Source organism: Acinonyx jubatus, chromosome D3 (genome assembly GCF_027475565.1).
Source record: "Acinonyx jubatus isolate Ajub_Pintada_27869175 chromosome D3, VMU_Ajub_asm_v1.0, whole genome shotgun sequence".
Taxonomy (NCBI): Eukaryota; Metazoa; Chordata; class Mammalia; order Carnivora; family Felidae; genus Acinonyx; species Acinonyx jubatus.
Window position 1 is genome coordinate 4,852,396 of NC_069392.1, and position 20,429 is coordinate 4,872,824.

The following is a 20,429-nucleotide window of genomic DNA, read 5'->3' on the forward strand; positions in this document are numbered from 1 at the left end:
CGCAGAGTGCTACATTCGGGTTCTAGAGCTATCAGAATAAAGCGCCGCGGGCTGGGAGGCTTGAACAGCAGAAATTTCTTTTCTCACAGCCCTGGAGGCTGGAAGTCCGAGATCAAGGTGACCTCAGGGTTGGTTTCTTCTTCTCTTGGCTTGTCAACTGCCACCTTCTGTGTCCTAACATGGTTTTCTTTCCCTCCACATGTGTCTGTGTCCCCCGCTCCTCTTCTTAGAGAGACACCAGTCATACTGGATTAGGGCCCACGCAATGACCTCGTTTTATCCCTTTAAACTAAGACCCTGTTTGGGGGCCCCTGGGTGTCAGTGTCCGACTCTTGGTTTCAGCTCAGGTCTTGATCTCACGGTTCGTGAGTTTGAGCCCCACGTTAGGCTCTGTGCTGACAGCTCGGAGCCTGCTTGGGATTCATTCTCTCTCTCTCCCTCTCTCTCTCTCTCTCTCTCTCTCTCTCTCTTTCTCTCTCTCAGTAAGTAAATAAACTTTCAAACAAATAAATAAAGACCCTGTTTGGAGTGGGAGGGGGCAGTTAAGAATTCAACATATGGATTTAGCAGAGAAACACAGTTCAACCTGTAACAGGCACTGACCCACATGAGTTAACTGCTATGTCCAAGATGTGAAGGTGTATGTGTTCCCCATTTACTGAGTTCCAACAACAAAACGGGCACAATTCTTAGCACAGGGGACACGGGTCCCTGTCTGCACTGAGCCGACATTCGAGTGTGGGGGAACCTGACAATAAAGTGAACGAATCCATAGCTTAGTTCATTGCAGGTGGTGACTGGTGAGTGCCATGAAGGACACGGGAGGATAACAGAAGCTGGCTGGCATAGAGGACCCCTCGGGGGTGGTCGGGAAGGCCTCTCTGCGAAGCGGGGTATTCCAGGGATGAAGTGAAATGGTGAGGAGGGGCCAGCCCTGCTCACCATGGGGGAGCAGAAAGGACAAAGAAAATGCCCGAGATGGGAGTGAACTTGGTGGTTTCTAGGAAACAACCAGCAGTCGGACAAGATGAGCAAAGAGGCGTGTGGTGGGAGATGGGTCAGGACAGGCAGACTAGCACCTTACGAACATCTGGCCGGGCGTTCTCCTGCCCCCTTAGGTCACAGTCAGTTGCCGCACATTTGCAACGACAGAGGCGCCTTTAACCTCCACCTGTCTTTCTACTTTGAACCCAACCAGAATTTCAAATACTGTGCGTCGAGTATCCCCAATTGCGATCCCAACCAATGCAAAATGGACGTCTTCATTTCTACTCCTTCCCTCCGGGGGGGAAAACACCTCCAAACAGTGATCCTGACCTCCCAACTCCAAGGGCAGGCAGAAAGCTCCTTCCGCTAAACCCAACAGGGCACCAGTACTGGGAAAGATCTTGGTTTTCCCGTTTAGAGGGAATTTATTAAGTAGCAAGTGCAACTATGTTGCCGTAAGTGAGGAAAAATCATTACTTGGGACCCTGGAGGTAACTGGCAAGTTTTCTTATTCTGGATTTCAAATTTAATTCAACTCAAGGGAGGCTTCATGAGCTCGAACAGGCTGACAGTCCTAGCTGGGGACACGGACTGCCAAGTCAGCAGTCCCTGTGTTAAGCAGCTCACAATCAAAGAGACTGACACAAATTCAGTTAATTGTAATGTGCTGGGTTAAACGCTGGACCAGAAGTTTGAATAAAATACCCCAAGCACAAAGAGGCATGAGTACTGAATTTCTTACAGAAAGTTCTGTAGATTTAGCCCAACCAGAGAGAAAGAAACGCAATTAAAAATTATATCTAACCTTAACATTATAGATTAGAGGTTACACCATTACATAACTCCCTGCCTTCCTCCTGGTTTTATGAAATCCATCTAAATGACAGTGAGTGATAGTCAACCTTAACACGATGGAGGCACAGGTGTAGTTTTCCTTTTAAAGGAACCAACAGAGAGATGACCACGACGCGGCACTTTTATTGGAGACCTGGTGAAACTGTCACCAAACAGTACCCCACCCGTCAGAATGGAAAGATCAGAAAGTACAGCTCGCGTGTCTGATCGGTACTGCTCTTTGGAATCTCTCTAAAACGATTTGCTGCCCAAGTCACCGGCAGGCAGCTACAAAATGCGGAAACAGGACATTAAACCAGCTCCACATTAATTACATGGAGCAGACCTACTGTGCACGTAACTATTTGTTTTTCCCTTTTAAGTAAAATTCTCTACCACTCTATAAGACAGCTGCCCAATTATGTCTTGGAAACTGACAAGGTACCCTGAAGAGTCCCTTCAGGCCCCTGGAAATCGGTCCCACGTTACCACCAGGACTTGGGGCGTTACTTCAGCATTAGAACCCATACAGGCTTCCCTCAGCTTTAGGGGGAAGAAAGCCCCCTGATACCAGGGGGTCCCTAGTTTACTCTCCACGCTCCCCTCCTCTTCCCAATGAAACACTAGGAATGATGCCAGAAGATACCGCCCTCCCTGTATCCATCACATCATGGAGGTAGACCCCACCCTTCCTCCATTTCTTCCTTGTCAAGAAACACCTGATTTGGGACGAGGGAACTGGCAGCATACCCAGTTCAACACCTACAGTTCCCTACTCATGCTGGACCGGCTTGAGCATGAGAATACTTCTGACCACTGAGTATTAGTCAAAAGATGTTGGTTGATGCTTCTGGGAAGGCTCCTTAAAGAAAGGCAGACTCAGGACCACATGACTGCCACCCCCTTCTCTTCTTCCTTCCTTCTCCATGAAATGTAGACATGATGACCACAACCGTGGCAGCCATAGTGTGACAATGAGGTAAAGGTCAAGAGAATCACACAATCTTTGATGCCCTGACACCCTTCATCCACTGATACCTACTTGTAAACATTCCTGCCTTTCTCCAAATCTATCCCTGTCTTCAGGGTAAGGTCACTGTTCTTTGGGGTTTCTACATGGAGCTGACCTGAATCCCTAAGTAATATACCTTACAGATCACTCACCGTCTGTGATATTGTGACTTATACTAAGAAATATACGGGAGTCCTGGGTGGCTCAGTTGGTGAAGGGTCTGACTTCAGCTCAGGTCATGATCTCACGGCTCATGGGTCCGAGCCCCATGTCAGGCTCTGTGCTGACAGCTCAGAGCCTGGAGCCTGCTTTGGAGTCTGTGTCTCCCTCTTTCTCTCTGCCCCTCCCCTGCTCATGCTCTGTCTCTCTCTCTCTCTCTCAAAAATAAATAAACATTAAAAAAAATTTTTAAAGAAATATATATTTGGTCTTTGTCCCCATTTCTGGCACAGAGCTCCTAAAACACTTGGAATTTCATAAGTGGGGAGAGTGATAAAGGTATCTTGATAATTCATAACAAGCTCCTTTCAAACATACCTGAGCTCATGTTAATAAGGTGACTTTGGAAAAGCATCTAACGATGGCGGCTGGTTACCAGGGGAAACAACCATGTGATTAGAAGGTTGTAACTTTCAGTCTTACCCCCATCCTCCAGGGAGGGAAGAGAATCCGGAGACTGAGTTCAATCATCAACAGCCAATGATTCAATCAACCGTGCCTGTGTAATGAGGCCTCCACAAAACCCGAAAAGTACAAGGTTTGGAGAGCTTCCAGAATGCTGAACAAAACACATGTATTGGCCACCATACTGGGCCCCAAATTCAATGAGGACAGAAGCTCCTTTGTTCAAGACCTTGCCCCATGTGTCTCTTCATCTGGCTGTTGATTTGTACCCTTTAATATCTTTTGAAATGAACCAGCTATCTAGTGAGTAAACTAGTTTCCTGAATTCTGTGAGCCACTCTAGCAAATGTGTCAAATCCATGGAGAGGGTTGTCGGAACCTGTGGCTTAGATCCAAGCGGTCAGGAGCACAGGTGACCACCCGCACTTGGGTGACATGTGGAGTGGGGAGGGGCAGTCTTGTGGGAACGAACCCTTAGCCTGTAGGATCTGACTGATGCTCTCTGGGTGGAGAGCGTGAGAACTGAGTTGAATTGTAGGATACCAGCTGGTGTCAGAGGGTTGTTTTTCGGTGGTGGGAACACCCCCTGCCACACACACACACACACACACTGAAATTAGGTTTGGAATTTTTACCCAGTTTTGGGGCAGCAGTGGGGAGCAAAGAGGACTGTGATAAACAACAGAGTGTGGGACCCTCGTGAGCCAAGCAGAACCACACGGTGTGGGGAAAACCCCACACATTGTAACTGGAGTCAGAACTGTACCCCCAAATCCCTTCAGTCTGGCTTTAATCCACACAAAGCCATCAACCATCTCATCAAAGTCACGAGTGACCTCTGAGTGTAAAATGCAAAGGATCGTTTTCCCTTCCTGCCTGACCTCCAGGTAGCATTCAAGTCTGTTGACGCCCCCTTGTTTCCTGCCACTTCTCTTGGCTTATGTGACGTCACAGTCCCCTATTTTCCTGCTCCTTCTCTGGCTGCTCTTCTGAAGGCTCACCTTGTCACTTGTCATGATTTTCACTCAGAAAATCTCATCCTTCCCAAGGCTTCCATTATTATGATCAAACTGCCAGAGACACCTAAATTTGTGTCTCCAGGAAAGACCTCAATTTTAAGCCTCAGACCCACATCTGGACCTGGCCTTTCCACCCCTCCATCTAAATGTCCCACAGGCAACCTCAAAGTCAGTGTCCCAAACTGAAATGATGATCCTGCCACCAAGAGGGGCCGGCTAGGGAAACAGAAGCAACTCTTTGTACCTCAACAGAGAGGGTTTAATACAGAGAACTGGTTATGCGGGACGGAAAAGTAAAAACCTACCAGTGAATGGCCAAGCAGCCCATGCTTTAGCAACAGCAAGAAGTAATCCCACCCCTATGCTACAGAGATACAGGCCGTGGGCGGTGTGACCCAAAATCCCAGGACCGTGGCCATCACTGGGGGCTAAAATCCTGGCAAGGTCAACGGGAGGAGAGCATGTGTCCTACAGAAGGTGCAGCCACAGAGGAAAATAATTACCCTGGTTTGTCTACTCCTGCCCACCCTGCACTCTTTCCCTGCTGCCTCCACGGGGCAAAGCCATTCAACAAAAGGAAATCATAATCCGGTGTGAATGTAGATTCACAAGTGATACATTGGAAGCTTGGTGAGGAAGGAGATGTTTATAAAGTCACAGTAAGTCCCCACAAAATCCTTATTAATTACAAAGAGCAAAACAGTATATTCACAGCGGGAAACACTGGCAGATACCACTTTAATTGGGTGAACAAAGTAAGCTCACTGGCAACAGGGCGAATTAAAACCATGCACCACGTAACAGGACGCAGTGAGAACACAGCACCATTTCTGCGGCCTTCATGCAAAAGACACAGAACCTTAATCTAATTATGAGGAAGCACCAGACAAATCCAAGCCAGCGTCTACAAAATAACGGGAATCTTCAAAGTATCCAAAAGCAACCTGTATCAATATAATATGTACGACAAAAGCACAAAAGGATGGGGGGGGGGGCGGGGTGACACCACACTGCTCCGAAGTAAATACATTGTACCCAGAGTAGCAAAATGTCAGCTCCAATCACATTGTGATAAGGTTAAAGATGCATATTAAATCCCTATAACAACCACTTAAAATTCAGAGATACAGCTTTAGAAAACACAACAGATTAATTAAAATGGAATCACAAAATATATTTGATTAATTCAAGGGAAATCAAGAAAGAAGGAATATAGAAGGGCAAAAAACAAAAACAAACAAACAAAAAAAAAGATGAGGCAAATGAACAGCAAATAGCAGAAGAACAGACATAAATCCAGTCCTATCAGTAATTACAAGAAATATAAACAGGCTGCACGTACTCCTGGGAAGGACGGAGGAAACCCCACTCACCTGCGGACAGCAAGTGAGGCATAAGAGAAACAGCAGCTACCTGAAGACACTGGAGAGAGAACAGAAACTGGCTGATCACGGTGGGGAGCACACACTCAGAGAAGGACAGCTCTAAGAAAGGACTCTCCCATTTTTGCTGCATTTAGCCCGGAAAGATAGTGCAATCATCCTTGTGGGAGGCCGAGGAAGCACCACCCATGGGAGGGATGCAGGAGTTTTGTTTTGTTTTGTTTTGTTTTGTTTTGTTTTGTTTTGTTTTGTTTTGTTGCATGGGGGTGGAGGAGGTGGCTGGGGCAGCAGGGGGAAGCAGAGGACTGAGTCTATAGTCTCTGAGGCAGCTAAAGAGAGATAAGGGAATCACGGAAGGGTAAGAGCAGGAGAGGGCACGCCCAAATTACACCTGCCAATATCTGTGGCTGAACCCCGAACAATGTATATGCAGACCAGCCTCAGAACATCTCAGCTCAAGACAAAAGGTTGATGCCGAGACTGGAGTTGTGACCCAAAAGATTTTCGCATCCAGTCCATCCAAATTAACTGTCTGCTGAGACGAAGGAGACAGCACTCAGTGGAGAATAACAAAATCCAGAGTCATGACGACATGACGTTCTTAATATCCAAGATTAATATCCAAAATTGCTCAAAATGTGAACATTTGAAAAAAGAAGTCTCATTCAAGAGTGAAAAGACAATCTAACGGAGACCAACTCTGGGATCACTAGACGTTAGAATGACAGGAAAAGGGTTTTAAAACTAATTTACAACTGGCCTCAGTGATGGAGAAGAAAACATGCTCTCAATGAATGAAAAGCCAAGAAATCTCAGCAGGTAAAAAAAATTACAATAAAAGAACCAAACTGAACATCTAGAACTAAAGACTACAATATCTGTAAGTGGAATTTCACTGGATAAACTTAACAGCCAAATAGAGACGAAAAGGAAAGATTCGGTGAACCTGAAGATAAGTCAATAGAAGATATCCAAGTGTCAAAAGAGCAAGTATAAAAATGGGGGATAAAATGAACAGAGCCACAGAGAACTGTTATCTAATAGCAAATGATCTAAATAATATCCTATAATTGACATGCAAAGGAGTGAGGAAAAGAGACAGAAAAAAATTTTTTAATGTAAAATGGTTGAAAAGTTCCCAAAAGTGGGAGATAGACGTAAATGTACAAAGTCAAGACACAACAAACCCAAGGCAAGATAAACTTGAAAACGCCATGCTTCTGCACATCGTAGTCACACTGTTGAAAGGCAGAGACAACAAACAAAGCAACAAAAGAAAAACAACACATTGGGGCACCTGGGTGGCTCAGTCAGTTAAGCGTCCGACTCTTGGTTTCGGCTAAGGTCATGATTTCATGGTTCATGGGTTCAAGCCCCACCTTGGGCTCTGCACTCACAATGCAGAGCCTCCTTGGGATTCTGTCTCTCTCCCTCTGTCTCTGCCCCTCCCCTATTCTCATGCTCTCTATCTGTCTCAAAATAAATAAATAAACTTAAAAAAATAAAGTGCTAAACATCTTTAAAAGTGGAGAAAAAACCTTTGCAATCTAGAATTCCATAAATAGCAAAGATACTCTTCCAGAATGAGGATAGAAGAAACATTTTCAGATAAAAGAAAACAAAGGGAATTAACTGCCAGCAAATATGTACTCCAAACATACAGCCAAGAGAACCCCTTCATGCTGTGAAAAAATGGCACCAGATGAAAAAACAGACCCCCGGAAAGGAATGGAAAGAAAGCATCAGAAACGGCAAAAGTCTAGATGAATACAAAAAGCTATTTTGGGGGTGGGGGGGTTGTTGGTTTTTGTTTTTTGCTTTTTCCTCTTAATTTCCTTTTAATACGTAAAACTATTTAAAGCAAAAATTATGATATTGTCTTCTAGGGCATTTAAAGTGTAACTACATAAAATAACGTTAGCATAAGAGGTGGTTAAGTGGACCCACTATCTACATTGTACAAGAAGTGGTGACTCAAAGTAGAATGTGAAAAGTGTATACACTGCAATCCCTGTAGCAACCACTAGGACTATAATTCAAGAAAGTGCAGCTAAAAAGCCTACAGAAAATTTAAACTTGTATTCTTTAAAATATTCAAATCATCCCCAAAAAAGCCAGGAAGGAAAGAACAGAGAAATAGCAAACAGACAAAGCAAATAGAAAACAAATAATAAAATGGTGTCTCTAAGTCTAACCACGTCAGTAATTACACTAAATATCAATGGAATAATCTCTCTAACCAAAAGAGACACTGTCAAAGTAGATAAAAATACAAGACACAACTATATACTGTCTACAAGAGACACACTTTAAGGACAAACACAAAGATAAGTGAATTTGGTAGGGCTGCAGGACACAACATAAAAGCCAACTGTATTTGGGGTACACGGAGGGCTCAGTCAGTTAAGCATCCGACTTCAGCTCAGGTCATGATCTCACAGTTTGTGGGTTCGAACTCCACGTCAGGCTCTGTGCCTACAGCTCAGAGCCTGGAGCCTGCTTTGGTTTCTGTGTCTCCCCCTCTCTCTGCTCCTCCCTCATTCATGTTCTGTCTCTGTCTCTCAAGAATAAGTAAAAGTTAAAAAAAAAATTTTAAGCCAACTGTATTGGTACACACAGCAATGAAAAATTAGAAAAATTTAAAAAAAAAGATCAACAACCCCATTTATAATATTATCTAAAATTAAAATACTAAAGAATATAGTTAATAAAAAACATGCAAGGCCTATACCCTAAACACTACAAAGTACTTCTTAAGACGATTAAAGACATAAATAAAATGGAGAAATACGCCATGTTCGTGGACTGAAAGATTCCATGTTGTTAAGATGGCAATTTTCCGGGGCGCCTGGGTGGCGCAGTCGGTTAAGCGTCCGACTTCAGCCAGGTCACAATCTCGCGGTCTGTGGGTTCGAGCCCTGCGTCGGGCTCTGGGCTGATGGCTCGGAGCCTGGAGCCTGTTTCTGACTCTCTGTCTCCCTCTCTCTCTGCCCCTCCCCCATTCATGCTCTGTCTCTCTCTGTCCCAAAAATAAATAAATAAATAAAACGGTGAAAAGAAAAAAAAAAATTTAAAAAAGATGGCAATTTTCCATACGTTGATCTATATGTGAATCACATGAATGTTGAATCCCAGCTAATGGTGTGCATGCTGAACTACGTAGAAGAAAGGGAACGGATATGTGCAGTTTACTTCCAAATGCATCCAAAAATAAGATGGATTGATGGATGGAGATGTAAGTGATGAGGCAAGTGTGGCAAAATAGTCATGGTAGCGTCTACGTGGTGGGCGTAAGGATTCTCCCCATCAATTTCTTTCAACTTTGCCCTACGTCTGAGATTTTTCACAATAAAATGCTGGGGAAACTACAATTATGAAATATTTCCCACATCTGAAAGAGCACGGGGAATGGCAAAATGAACAAATGAACACTCATAACTCCGACCAACATGCTTGACAAATTAAGACACACAGACACAGCTGAAGTTCCCTGGGTACGTTCACACCAGCTCCCTTGCTGCTGGTGTTCACGATGCCCACGCGTGTTTTGTGCCGCTGACTACACACGAACGCATTTACACACAGCAAACAGAACTGTACTGCATGTTCTGAACTGTATCCTGCTGTAGGTATGAGTTGATAATTTGCTCTCCTCTTCCCCTTCAACTTAGAATTTAGAGACTTATCCAACAACTGTGACAAGAAGTCATTGTATATATGTTTAGCTAGCTATTTATCCATTCTGTCTGATGGATGCTGCAGCAAAACCGTATCTAGATGTGGCCTCTCTGAGCAGACGATGGTAGCCAAGCACTCAGATTCTGGGAATGGAAAGGCCTGGGTTCAGATCCTGACTTCGTGGCTTCAGGGCCTTGAGGACGTCACGTATCTTTCCGAGGCTCCACAGGACGGGATGAGGGAGACCAGCTGTCTTGTCCCTTCTCTCTTTGTACTGCCCAGTCTCTGGCCAGGGCCCACCACTGGTCAAACCAAACCAGAGGAGAGACACATGCACCTTCACACACACACACACACACGCCTACGTGCATGTGCACACACACGTGTAGAAACAATCATCCAGCGATATACTGGATGTAATGGGGGGATGTAGTGGGGGGATGTAATGCCTTGCAAACATTACGATCGGGGAGCTGGTGCCCGGGACAAGGCAACCCTAAGGAGGGAGAGGAAAGAGGGTCATGAGTCTGAGTGACAAGGTTAGCCACAGTCACATCCCAGCCACTTGGAGACAAAAACCTGGCACAAGGGAACACCCACCACAACTGCTGCTGCCCCACTATGCCCATGGGCAAGAGAATATCCTGAAGATAATCATGTCAACCTCCTAGTACAACTTCCAGGATCAGTGATAAGTATCGGGAGCACCTGGGTGGCTCAGTCGGTTGAGTGTCAGACTTCAGCTCAGGTCATTATCTGCCGGTTCGTGGGTTTGGAGCCTGCGTCGGGCTCTGTGCTGACAGCTCAGAGCCTGGAGCCTGCTTCAATTCTGTCTCCCTCTTCCTCTCTGTCCCCTTCCCTGCTCTCGTGCTCTCTCTGTCTCTCTGTCTCTCTCTCTCTCTCTCTCAAAAACAAAATAAACATTAAAAAAGTTCAAGGGGCGCCTGGGTGGCTCAGTCGGTTAAGCATCTGATTTCAGCTCAGGTCATGATCTCGTGGTTCGTGGGTTCGAGCCCCACGTCGGGCTCTGTGCTGACAGCTCGGAGCCTGGAGCCTGCTTCAAGTTCTGTGTCTTTCTCCCTCCCTCTCTCTGCCCCCACCCCTCACCTCACTCTCTCTCAAAAATAAAAATAAACATTTAAAAAAAAGCCAAAACATCAAAGCGTGGCTTGGCCCAGCTCATCATTCGCTACATTTTCAGGCACCACTATAATCTGGGTATACTCCAATTTTCCAAAATTGTGACCTGGTCTAAAGCTCTCTGCGCAAATCGAAATCCCCTTTTGTAGTTAGAATCCTCAAGCCTCTGACATTGACACTCGTTCCTGCCAGCCTCCGTCAGAACTCCCAGACTCCAGCGCACTTGGGAGGGAAAACAAGGCAGAGGTGGGGCCACGCACCATGTACTAAGTAATGGAAACAGGCTGACTAAACTCAGCGGGGCTAGTCGAACATGCTGAGCAAGTCATGGTTTGTTTGGGAAATGATCACCTGCCTCCTTCCTAAGCTCTGCCGAAATCTCAGCCCTACGCTCTAGACTTGATCTGGGCTTCAAGACCGCAGGTGTCAGAGCTCCTGTGTCTGGGAAATCAGAGTTTTCCTTGGGGAGGAAATTAATAAAGCCCGGATTTGTGGCACACCTGAGTCACGTTCACCAAACAGGTTGCTGGTTTTTTTTTTTAAGCGTGAAAGTAAGCGCTGAGATTATTAACATCCGAAACGGGGGACCATGAGACAGGTATGGGCTCTGAAGCGGGCAGACCTGGCTGGAGTCCTGGCTCTGTCCCCTTCTGGCCCTGCGACCCTCGGGCAAGTGACCAAGTGCTTCGGAGCCCGTTCCTTATCTCTAAGGAGTGGACACAGGTAAGTTCCAGAGCTGTCCGAGGAATGGGGAGCCTGGAACGTGACAGGTGCTCATTCGGTAGCTATGGTGAGTATCGGGTCCCCCGCAGCGGGTACTGGAGGAAGCATCCAGAATCCTCTCAGATGCTGCCGACAGTGGCACCGAACATCACAGGCAAAATCACGGCCAAGTGCCTTCCTGCGTGATCTTGTTTCCTCTTCGCAGCCTTCCTGAAAGACAGGTGCTATGACTAGTTTTATTACACAAGACAGGAAGGGAAGGCTCAGAGAGGTGCAGTAACTTGCACAAGGTCACAGAGTCAGTAAGGAGGAGCTCAGATCTGACCACAAGCCTCACTAACTCTAACCACTCAGAAAACGTGCCTCCCAAGAGTGTCCTGGGAACACCACACTCTTTGGTCATATTGCCCCATCCATGTACATCCTCCTGTTGTCCTTTCATTAGTCAAAAGCTACCCATCCTCCGTAGGCTCCTCCTCTGGGAAGCCTGCCCTGGTTAACTCCTGCAGACTGCACTGATCTCCCTTCTCTGGCTTCACTCCCTGTCCACACAGCTTCCTCAGGGGCTTATTGCATTTCTAGGTGATGCTTCAAGTCAAGAACGTTCAGTTCCCCTCAAAGCCTTCTAGAGCCCCTGAGGGCACAGACAATCTTCCTTAGTTCCAGAACCCAGCAGACAAAGTCTTAATGAGTTGCTTATTGGCTCACTTCTTTATGTACATTCAAATAAGAAGTGACCAGGAAGAACCAAGACTGTTCTATAATATTCATTTCTAATTGATTTCTTTAAAAATTACCACATTAGGGGCTCCTGGCTGGCTCAGTCAGTAGAACATGTGACTCTTGATCCTGGGACCATGAGTTCGAGCCCCATGTTGGGTGTAGAGCCTACTCATAAAACAGATGAATAAGTAAATAAATTTTTACCAAAATTACCACATTCTAGGCAAGATTCACTGATAGATGCCGAAATTCATGAGCCAAAGTATAATGTGAAGAAGGATATTTGCATAGTCTCCAAGTATCTTCCCAGATGTTTTTATTCCTAATTACAAAGAGTGGGAAAACAAATTTGCTGTGGAGAGCTAAGTAACCAAGGTCAACATCACCGGTGATAAGACACAGACAACATCACCTACCTCCTGTATGACGCACTGAGGACACAGCCCCTCGTCGGCTTTCCGCCCAATATGCACATCCTTGACCTAATCAGGAGAAAGCCTCAGATAAACTCAAGCTGAGAAATATTCTCAAAAATAACTGGCCAGCATGCCTCAAAACTATGAAGGTCATGAAAGAGAAAAAAAAAGACTAGGGAACAGAATTCGGAAGACTAAGGTGACAGGACATCTTGATGCAATGTGGGACCCTGAACTAGACCCTGGAGCAGAAAAAGGGCATTATGGGAACAACTGAAAGTTGTTTGGGTTTTTTTTTACGATTTTTTTAAGCTTATTTTTTTTAATCTATTTATTTTTGAGAGAGAGACACACAGAGCACAAGTAGGGCAGGAACAGAGAGAGAAGGAGACACAGAATCCAAAGCAGCTCCAGGCTCCGAGCTGTCAGCACAGAGCCTGACACGGGGCTCGAACTCACGGACCACGAGATCGTGACCTGAGCCGAAGTTGGATGCTCAACCAACTGAGCCACCCAGGCGCCCCTATTTACTTATTTTTTTTGAGAGAGAGAAAAGCATGAGTGGGGGAGCAGCAGAGAAGGAGGAGAGAGAATCTCAAGCAAGTTCTGCACAGATCCCGACATAGGGCTCAAACTCATAAAACTGGGAGATCATGACCTGAGCTGAAACCAAGAGTCCAACGCTTAACCGACTGAGCCACCCAGGCGCCCTGGAAGTTTTTAATAGTGCCTGTAGGTTGGTTAATAATGTATACCCACGTTAACTTCCCACTTTTTGTTTGTTTGTTTCTTCCAAGATTTCATCTCCTATAGCTTTGATACTCACACTGTGTTTATGTGCAATGTCAGCCTTAGGAGACACTGGAGCTTTTGAAACTTTTCCCTAAGTCTAAAGTTACTCCAAAACAAAAGGTTTTAAAAATAAATGAAATAAAATGTAAATATGCTGTGTGCTGCTTGTTTCCATCATGGCATTTAGCATGGGTTCCAGTTACGCATAATTTTGCTCACTTGCTTCTTTACTGTCCTCCTCCATTGAGAATGTGAACTTGAACTTGCGAGTGTGAACTCAATTCCCTACAGCACATGCTCAACCCCCTTGTAAATAGAGACCAGGTTGGGGGCTCCTGGGTGGCTCAGTCGGTGAAGCATCCGACTTCAGCTCAGCTCATGATCTCACAGTCTGTGAGTTCGAGCCCCACGTCAGGCTCTGTGCTGACAGCTCGGAGCCTGGAGCCTGCTTCCGATTCTGTGTTTCCCTCTCTGTCTGTTCCTCCCCTGCTCGCACTCTCTCTCTCAAAAATAAATGTTAAAAAGAAAATATATTCAAATAGAGGCCAGGCTGCAGGTTCACAGTTTTCTGCGGGTTGAGGATATGTACTTAGAACTTAGTAGTGTTTTGTTGTTGTTCCTGAAATTTATTTTTATAACACCCTTTCACAGGAACAAGTTATATTGGGTTCTATTTATGGTGCCAAATGTTAGCTTTCCTTTTTAAATATATATATGTTTTTTAAGTATTTTTAATTCAAAGAAAAAAAATAAATAAAAAGTGCAAGAAGGCACATGGATATGACCTGACTTACGAAGGAGGAACACGGTGGTACCTAACGTGACAAAAAGATTCCACAGGTGATGTGTGAGTTACTGAAGTTCAGTGATTACTATCAGTAATTACTGACAGACCATGTCTGATTAGAAATGGTGAATCGTTTCTCACGTTACAGCCAAGAGGACTCTCTTGCCAGAATTGGAGCCTCAAAGTGTAAGCCTTCAATAGCTATGAAGCTGTTATTTATTTACATCATGAATTCATACAGTCCTGACAATTCATACCCTTTGTCCAAGAACAATGCTTTGCAATACCTCCAAATTCATTTATTCATCCAACAAATGTTTGCTGAGCACTTAGTATGTACCAGATACTGTTCTAGATCCTTAGGACACATCAAAGGAGATCAAAGTCCCTGCCTCATAGACCTCACATTCTAGCCAGAAGAGGTGAACCATTAATAATGATACGTTGGGTCACTGACACGTCAAGTGATATGTCAGAAATCAGAGCAGGGCAGGGGGTAGTGGGACAGGGGTCGAGTGTTAAATTGGGAGGGGGCTGGGTCCTTGAGAACACTGGTGGCTATTGCTGACGGAGTGAGGGCGAGAGTCATAGCAGATGAGCTCAAGACGATGATGAGGCCAGATCATATGGGGCCTGTAGGCCGGTGGAAGGACTCTGGCTTTTGCACAAGAAGAGACTTGAGGGGACAAGGGAGGAGGCAGGCAGGCTATTGTAGGGGTCCAGCCAAGAGAGGACCCTGGCTAGCACCTGGGTCACAGCGATGGAGGAAGTTCGATTCCGGATACGTGCAAGGAAGCACCCCACGGTCTGCTGTCACTCATACGTAGAGTGTCAGAGAATGAGAAAAGCCAATCGCAGTTATTAGGGGTTTGGCCTCAGCAACCAGATGATGATGGAAGAACCTGTCTGAGCACAAAGTTGACACTTCATAGTCACTCAAGGCATATGCTGTCCCCGTGTGTAGAAGGGGAAACTATGGCCCAGAGAGATTAAGCAACCCGCCCAAGGTCACACAGCTGGAACGTGGCAGAGGCAGGATTCAAACACGGGCAGCCTGGCTCCAGAGCCCATGATCTTAACCACTGCTTGACGGGACGGGAGGTCGGCCCAAGGGGCTCTCTGTGGGAGCTGAGAAAGGGCTGTTTTAATAAATCAGGCATAAATTCTCCAGGGTCTCTCGGGGACATTATATTTGGAGCGGGGAAGATTTCGGGGCATTTCAACCTTTCTTGGAAGTGTAACAAAGACCTACCTGAGCCCAGCCTAGCACTGCCTTCCCGGCAGCCCCCGGCCCCTCCCAACCACTTTACTACCCCTTTGCTGAAAGGCTTTGCAAGGCATGGCCAGATTCAGATACTAATGTTTAACAGAAGCTATTTTGGTATTAGAGATTAATCAACTCAAGTGTTGTTCAAACTGGCCCCGATGCAACGTGCGGTCGGAAGCACAGCAACGTGACAAGTGAAGACGCACACATCTGCCCCCCACCCCCTTCCACGCGTCTCCGGCTCTGCACTTAGATCTCGGCAAATCTTTCGCACGTTCCTGCTTTGATCCAAGGCCTCATCCGAGCCAGGGTGAAATATGTCACATTTCATTCATAAAAGACACGATTAGAACAGACAATCGGTTATGCTGGGAAATAACACGTTTCCCCAGGCCTAAAAACAGTGTTTTATTCTGAGAGACTGAATATACAAATGGGCCAAGTACAGTAACAAAACTCCGACCCGCCACCTTGCAGCGACCAGGACCAAAGGCCGGACCACACAGCCTCTGCAGTCAGTCGCCAGCCCAGAAAGGTCTGAACTTGGGGTGTGGCTGCTGGCTTCCCTTGTTATTGCCTCTGCTTCTAGCTCTGGGCCAAGCAGAAAAGGCCACCATAGAGGGTGCTCACTCCTCGTTAACCAACCTCCAGCCTCCCCACACCGGCAGCCTCCGACCCGAGCAGACCCAAGCCTTCCCTGGCTTCCACCAGGAGCCCCCCGACTCCCGCCCGCCCTGGAGTCTCCTCCAGACACAGGTGATGGTGACTGGCTCCCTTGGCGTAGGAAGCTCTGACTCGTTTGTTCTCAGTTGGGTGAGGCACAATTTCAGAGCCTTCTTTCTCTGGCCACGAAACGGAGCATAATAAAGAACAGTCCTGGGGCGCCTGGGGGACTCAGTCGGTCGAGCGGCCGCCTTCGGCTCAGGTCATGGTCTCGTGGTCTGCGAGTTCGAGCCCCGCGTCGGGCTCTGGGCCGACCGCTCGGAGCCTGGAGCCCGCTTCGGATTCTGGGTCTCCCTCTCTCTCTGCCTCTCCCCTGCTCACGCTCTGTCTCTGTCTCAGAAATAAATAAACACTTAAAAAAATTCTGTCTTAAAAAAGGACAGTCCTACGTAGGGACGGAGGATGACAAGAGACTCGATGCTGACCCAGAACGGTTCAACGGGTGGAGACTGGTCCCCATCGGGACACGGAGGACGGCCCAGAAGAGTGTTTCAAATGGGGGTTCCTGGCTCACAAATGCAGACCCGTGCCCGAAACCCAGTGCTCGCCCACCTCATGACTTCAGCAGGTAACCCCTAAACTCTCCAAGTCTCTTTCCACACCCACCGTTCGCGCTCCACCTCCCAAGGCAAAGTCGCTGTGAGAACCCACTTCAGCGCTCCAATCAACTTCGGCGGGAGGGAAGCAGACTCGAGGGTTTCTGCTCACCGCCACGATGACGCTTCGGGGCCCCCTGCACTCTCCACGTGGGGTCCTCTTCCAGCCGCATCGGCCTCCGCCTCCCTAAGTTAACCCTCAGCTCTGGGATGGCTGGTGGGCGTGCAGAGCCCGGGTGCGCCAGCGGCCCGTCCTGTCTGCCAGGCGGGAAGGGGGTGCTGTGAGGGAATGAAGGGCCCCCAGGGCCTTCCAGAGCCGACCACCGCACGCCCAACACTCTCTAGCTGTGCGACCTCGGGCAAGCTCCTTACCCTCTCTGTGCCTCAGGAAAAATAGCGATAACGGTAGTACTCGTCTGCTTGAGTCGTTTGTTGGCAGAATGCCGTGAGTCCGTGCATGTCAACAACTTCGAATGTGGCCCAGACCGTTCTCCGTCCCCCATCATTTATGTCATTTCCCCGGCCTGAAATGCCTTCCCAACCAGGCTCCCCTGGCCACCAGACCATCAGCTCTCCCTTTCCTCGAAGTCCTCACCCAGCAATGTTCTCTCTACACCAAGGAGGGCAAGTAAGTTCAATGTCAACCACTCCACCTTCGCAGGGACTGGTAGGGGCTGCAGGGACTCCTGGGCTCAACGCTGCAGTCCGTTAACACTGTCTGCCACGGCAGAGGGAGTGCTGAAGAGCTACGGTCGATTAGTGATGTCTGCCCGGACAGGAGGCGTGCGCTCTGTGGTACGAGCGCAGAAGCCAGACCCCTGCCCTCCTGGGTCTGTCGCAAGCATCTGAAGCTAAGGGCATCTCTGTAGAGCCAGAGCCGGGCTTTAGCCCACGCCAGCCCCACCACTGGAGTGACTGGGACAGGACTGGGTCCAAGCTAAGTTCTGACTCAGCTGTCACCGAGACTAACTCAAGCGGCTCCAAATAGGAACTGTGCTTCCTGCAGGCGGCTAAAACCCCTCTTGGGATCTGCCAGAGCCTTGGGATCCTTTCAACTCGAACGAACACACTCCCCAACAGGTGTGGTCTGGCACATCGGCCTCCGTCAGAATCAGAAGGACCGCGGTGCGGCATTAACGATTCATTCCCACGTCTCGCCTGCAACCAAACAAAGCAAGCCTTGCTGGGCAGCCCCCTGGCCTCTGAGCACTAGGGGATAACCACAGGCTAGCCTCCGGTGTTGACACCAGGCACTGTGCCAAGAGCCTCACTAACCTGATCAACCCCCACGGCAACCCCGAGAGACGCGCCCCGTCAGTATCCCGACCTTACGGATGAGGAAACAGAAGCCCAGAGAAGCTAGAAGGCTTGCCCCAGGACGGAGCCACAGATCCGACCGGTATCCCACGAAGCTTCGTGAGCAAAACAAGCTGAAGACAGGTTTGCCCCCCAGCACAGAGAAGCTCCCCACTTTTTGCAACCCTAAAACTGCGTCTTCATCGTACAGATAGAGACTGCTGGTTTGCTTGACCAAAGGATTCTTTACCGGCGAAAGCCTGAGAGGTCGGGGACACTATCTCAGAAAGCTCGGTCACGTAGTCAGAAGGTGGTGGAATTCATCTGCAAAGTTTCCCCTTACGGGCAGCAAAGACAGGGTTCTGTCCGCCAAGTCAAGGCCGGCAGTGACAGGTTCAGACTATCATGTGACAGCTTAGCTCCCAGCCTGAAATGCTGCTCTCAGAGCATCTGTTTTTATTCCTGGCTTCACAGCAGAATAACGCAGGGAGCTTATAGAAAATGCAGGTGGCCCAGGGCCCACCCCCAAATATCCTGCTTTACTCTGTCATCTTGCGTCGGTCCCCATCCCGTGTCCGTCAGTCTCCTCGCTATCCTGGGCACCCGGCAGACGACCAACACCCCATTACTAACAGACAGTTCATTGACCGCAAGCCGACTTCTCCCCCGCCCGACCCGGCCCGGCCACTTACCTGAGAGTGAAGTGGTCTGCCACAGAGCCACTGGTCAGGGAGACCAAAAAGGTGGCCGTGTCCCCTTCCCGGACGAGGTTCAGGGGCACCGAGACGACGACGTTCTCGTCCAGGCTCACCAGGGACCACTTGAGGTCGTCCTGAGTCGGGTAGACCACCACACTCCCGATCCTCTCCCGGGCCGGAGACGCCTGCTGGGGGCCGTCCTGGCCGGAGTGGATGTTGTTCTCCCACTTGCCGTCCTCCGCCAGCAGGCACTGGCCGGCCGGGTCGGCTGGGTAGAGCGAGAAGAAGAGCTCCATGGCGGTGCCGCCCAGCAGGGCAGGGATCTCCTCCTCGGGCTCCAGGTCCAGCCCGGAGCTGAACCACTCGGGAAGCAGCTCCAGCTCGGCCACACACAGCCCCGGGTCCCCTCGCAGCCGGCAGCTGGCCGCCACCTCTCTGGCCTCGGGGAAGGCGAACATCTTGACGCACGGGAGGTCTTCCTCGGGGTCGCCGTCATCCCAGTGCGTCCCAGTCACGTAGAACAGCGTCTGCACCTTGGGCCTGTTGGAGTAGACGGAGCTGTCGAGGATGTGAGATTTCAGCTTCCAGTTGAAGGGAAACTTCTCCGTGTTTCCGAAGGACGTGGAGGTCAACAAGAGGTCCTGGGGGATGGGCTTCTCCGCTGAAAACGGGCCATAGCTGGCGTTGACGGTCGGGGGGCTCCGGGCCCGGTAGATGAACAGTGACTCCACCCGGGCCTGCAGACTGGAGTTCCTCGTGACGTCCTGGTTGGCCTCTTTAAGGAAGAAGGCTTCCTCCGCGTCAGCGATGCGCAGGCTCGTGGGCAGGTAGGCAGGGAGCGAGGAGAATGTCTGCAGGCTGTGCACGATCCCTCGGCTCTCGGTCTCTGTGCGGGAGAGGAAAGCAGAGGAAGAATGAAGGCCGGGCCCCAGCGTGAGGGGCACAGTCTGCCCCCGCCGCCCCCTGGCCACGCCGGGCCCCGGCACGGGGCTCTTCGGGGACTCCCCCAGAGCAGCCGGTGTTGAGTGGGAAGGAGCCCATTTGCCACCGATCCGACAGCCTGCGGGCTCACAGGACCTCTCTGTGGGGTCACCCCACAGACAGGAGGCTGCACACCCGTGATGCCCACCCGAGCCCACGTGCCATCGTGTGGCACCTCCACCTGCTGCGTCGTTCGGATACTTACGCTTCTGCCCAGCCCTCCCAGACGCGTCGGACATTCCGACATCTCCATGATCCTTTTTTTAAGGGGATTCTTTAGTGTTTATTTATTTATTTTTGAGACGGGGGGAGGGAGAGAGAGAGAATTCCGAGCAGGCTCCACACGCTGTCAGCGCAGAGCCCGACGCGGGGCTCGAACTCACGAACTGTGAGACCACGACCTGAGCCAAAATAGTCAGATGCTTAGCCGACTGAGCCCCCACCCAGGCACGCCGACATCTCCGTGACTCTTACTGAAACGAGGGCGAAGCTATGGCTCCGCACTCCCGCTTCTAGAAAGCTCTCCTCCCGAAATACCAGGGAGAATGCACAGACGCTGATTTATCTACAAGGATGTCGGCTGAAGTTTCACTTTGCGAACAAACTGAGGAGCGCGTGTGCTGGGGCCAGGGGCCTGGATGTGAATCCTGAAGCCGCCACGTCCTGACTGATCGACCTGAGCAAGTGACTTTAGCCTCTCTGTGCCTCAAATGTCCTCATATAAAGTAGGAGGTAAATACAAGTCCTACCC

The 20,429-nt window shown here is 48.9% G+C and overlaps 1 protein-coding gene across 1 annotated transcript in view; it reads right to left on the reverse strand.

The window, feature by feature from the left end:
• Positions 1-20,429, reverse strand: part of LOC106986547 (transmembrane protein 132B) — a 363,570-nt gene that overhangs the window by 198,641 nt on the left and 144,500 nt on the right. The window contains exon 2 of the mRNA XM_027044235.2: positions 18,692-19,583. Within this exon, the coding sequence (XP_026900036.1) occupies positions 18,692-19,583 (892 nt within the window). The remainder of the gene's footprint in view (positions 1-18,691; positions 19,584-20,429) is intronic.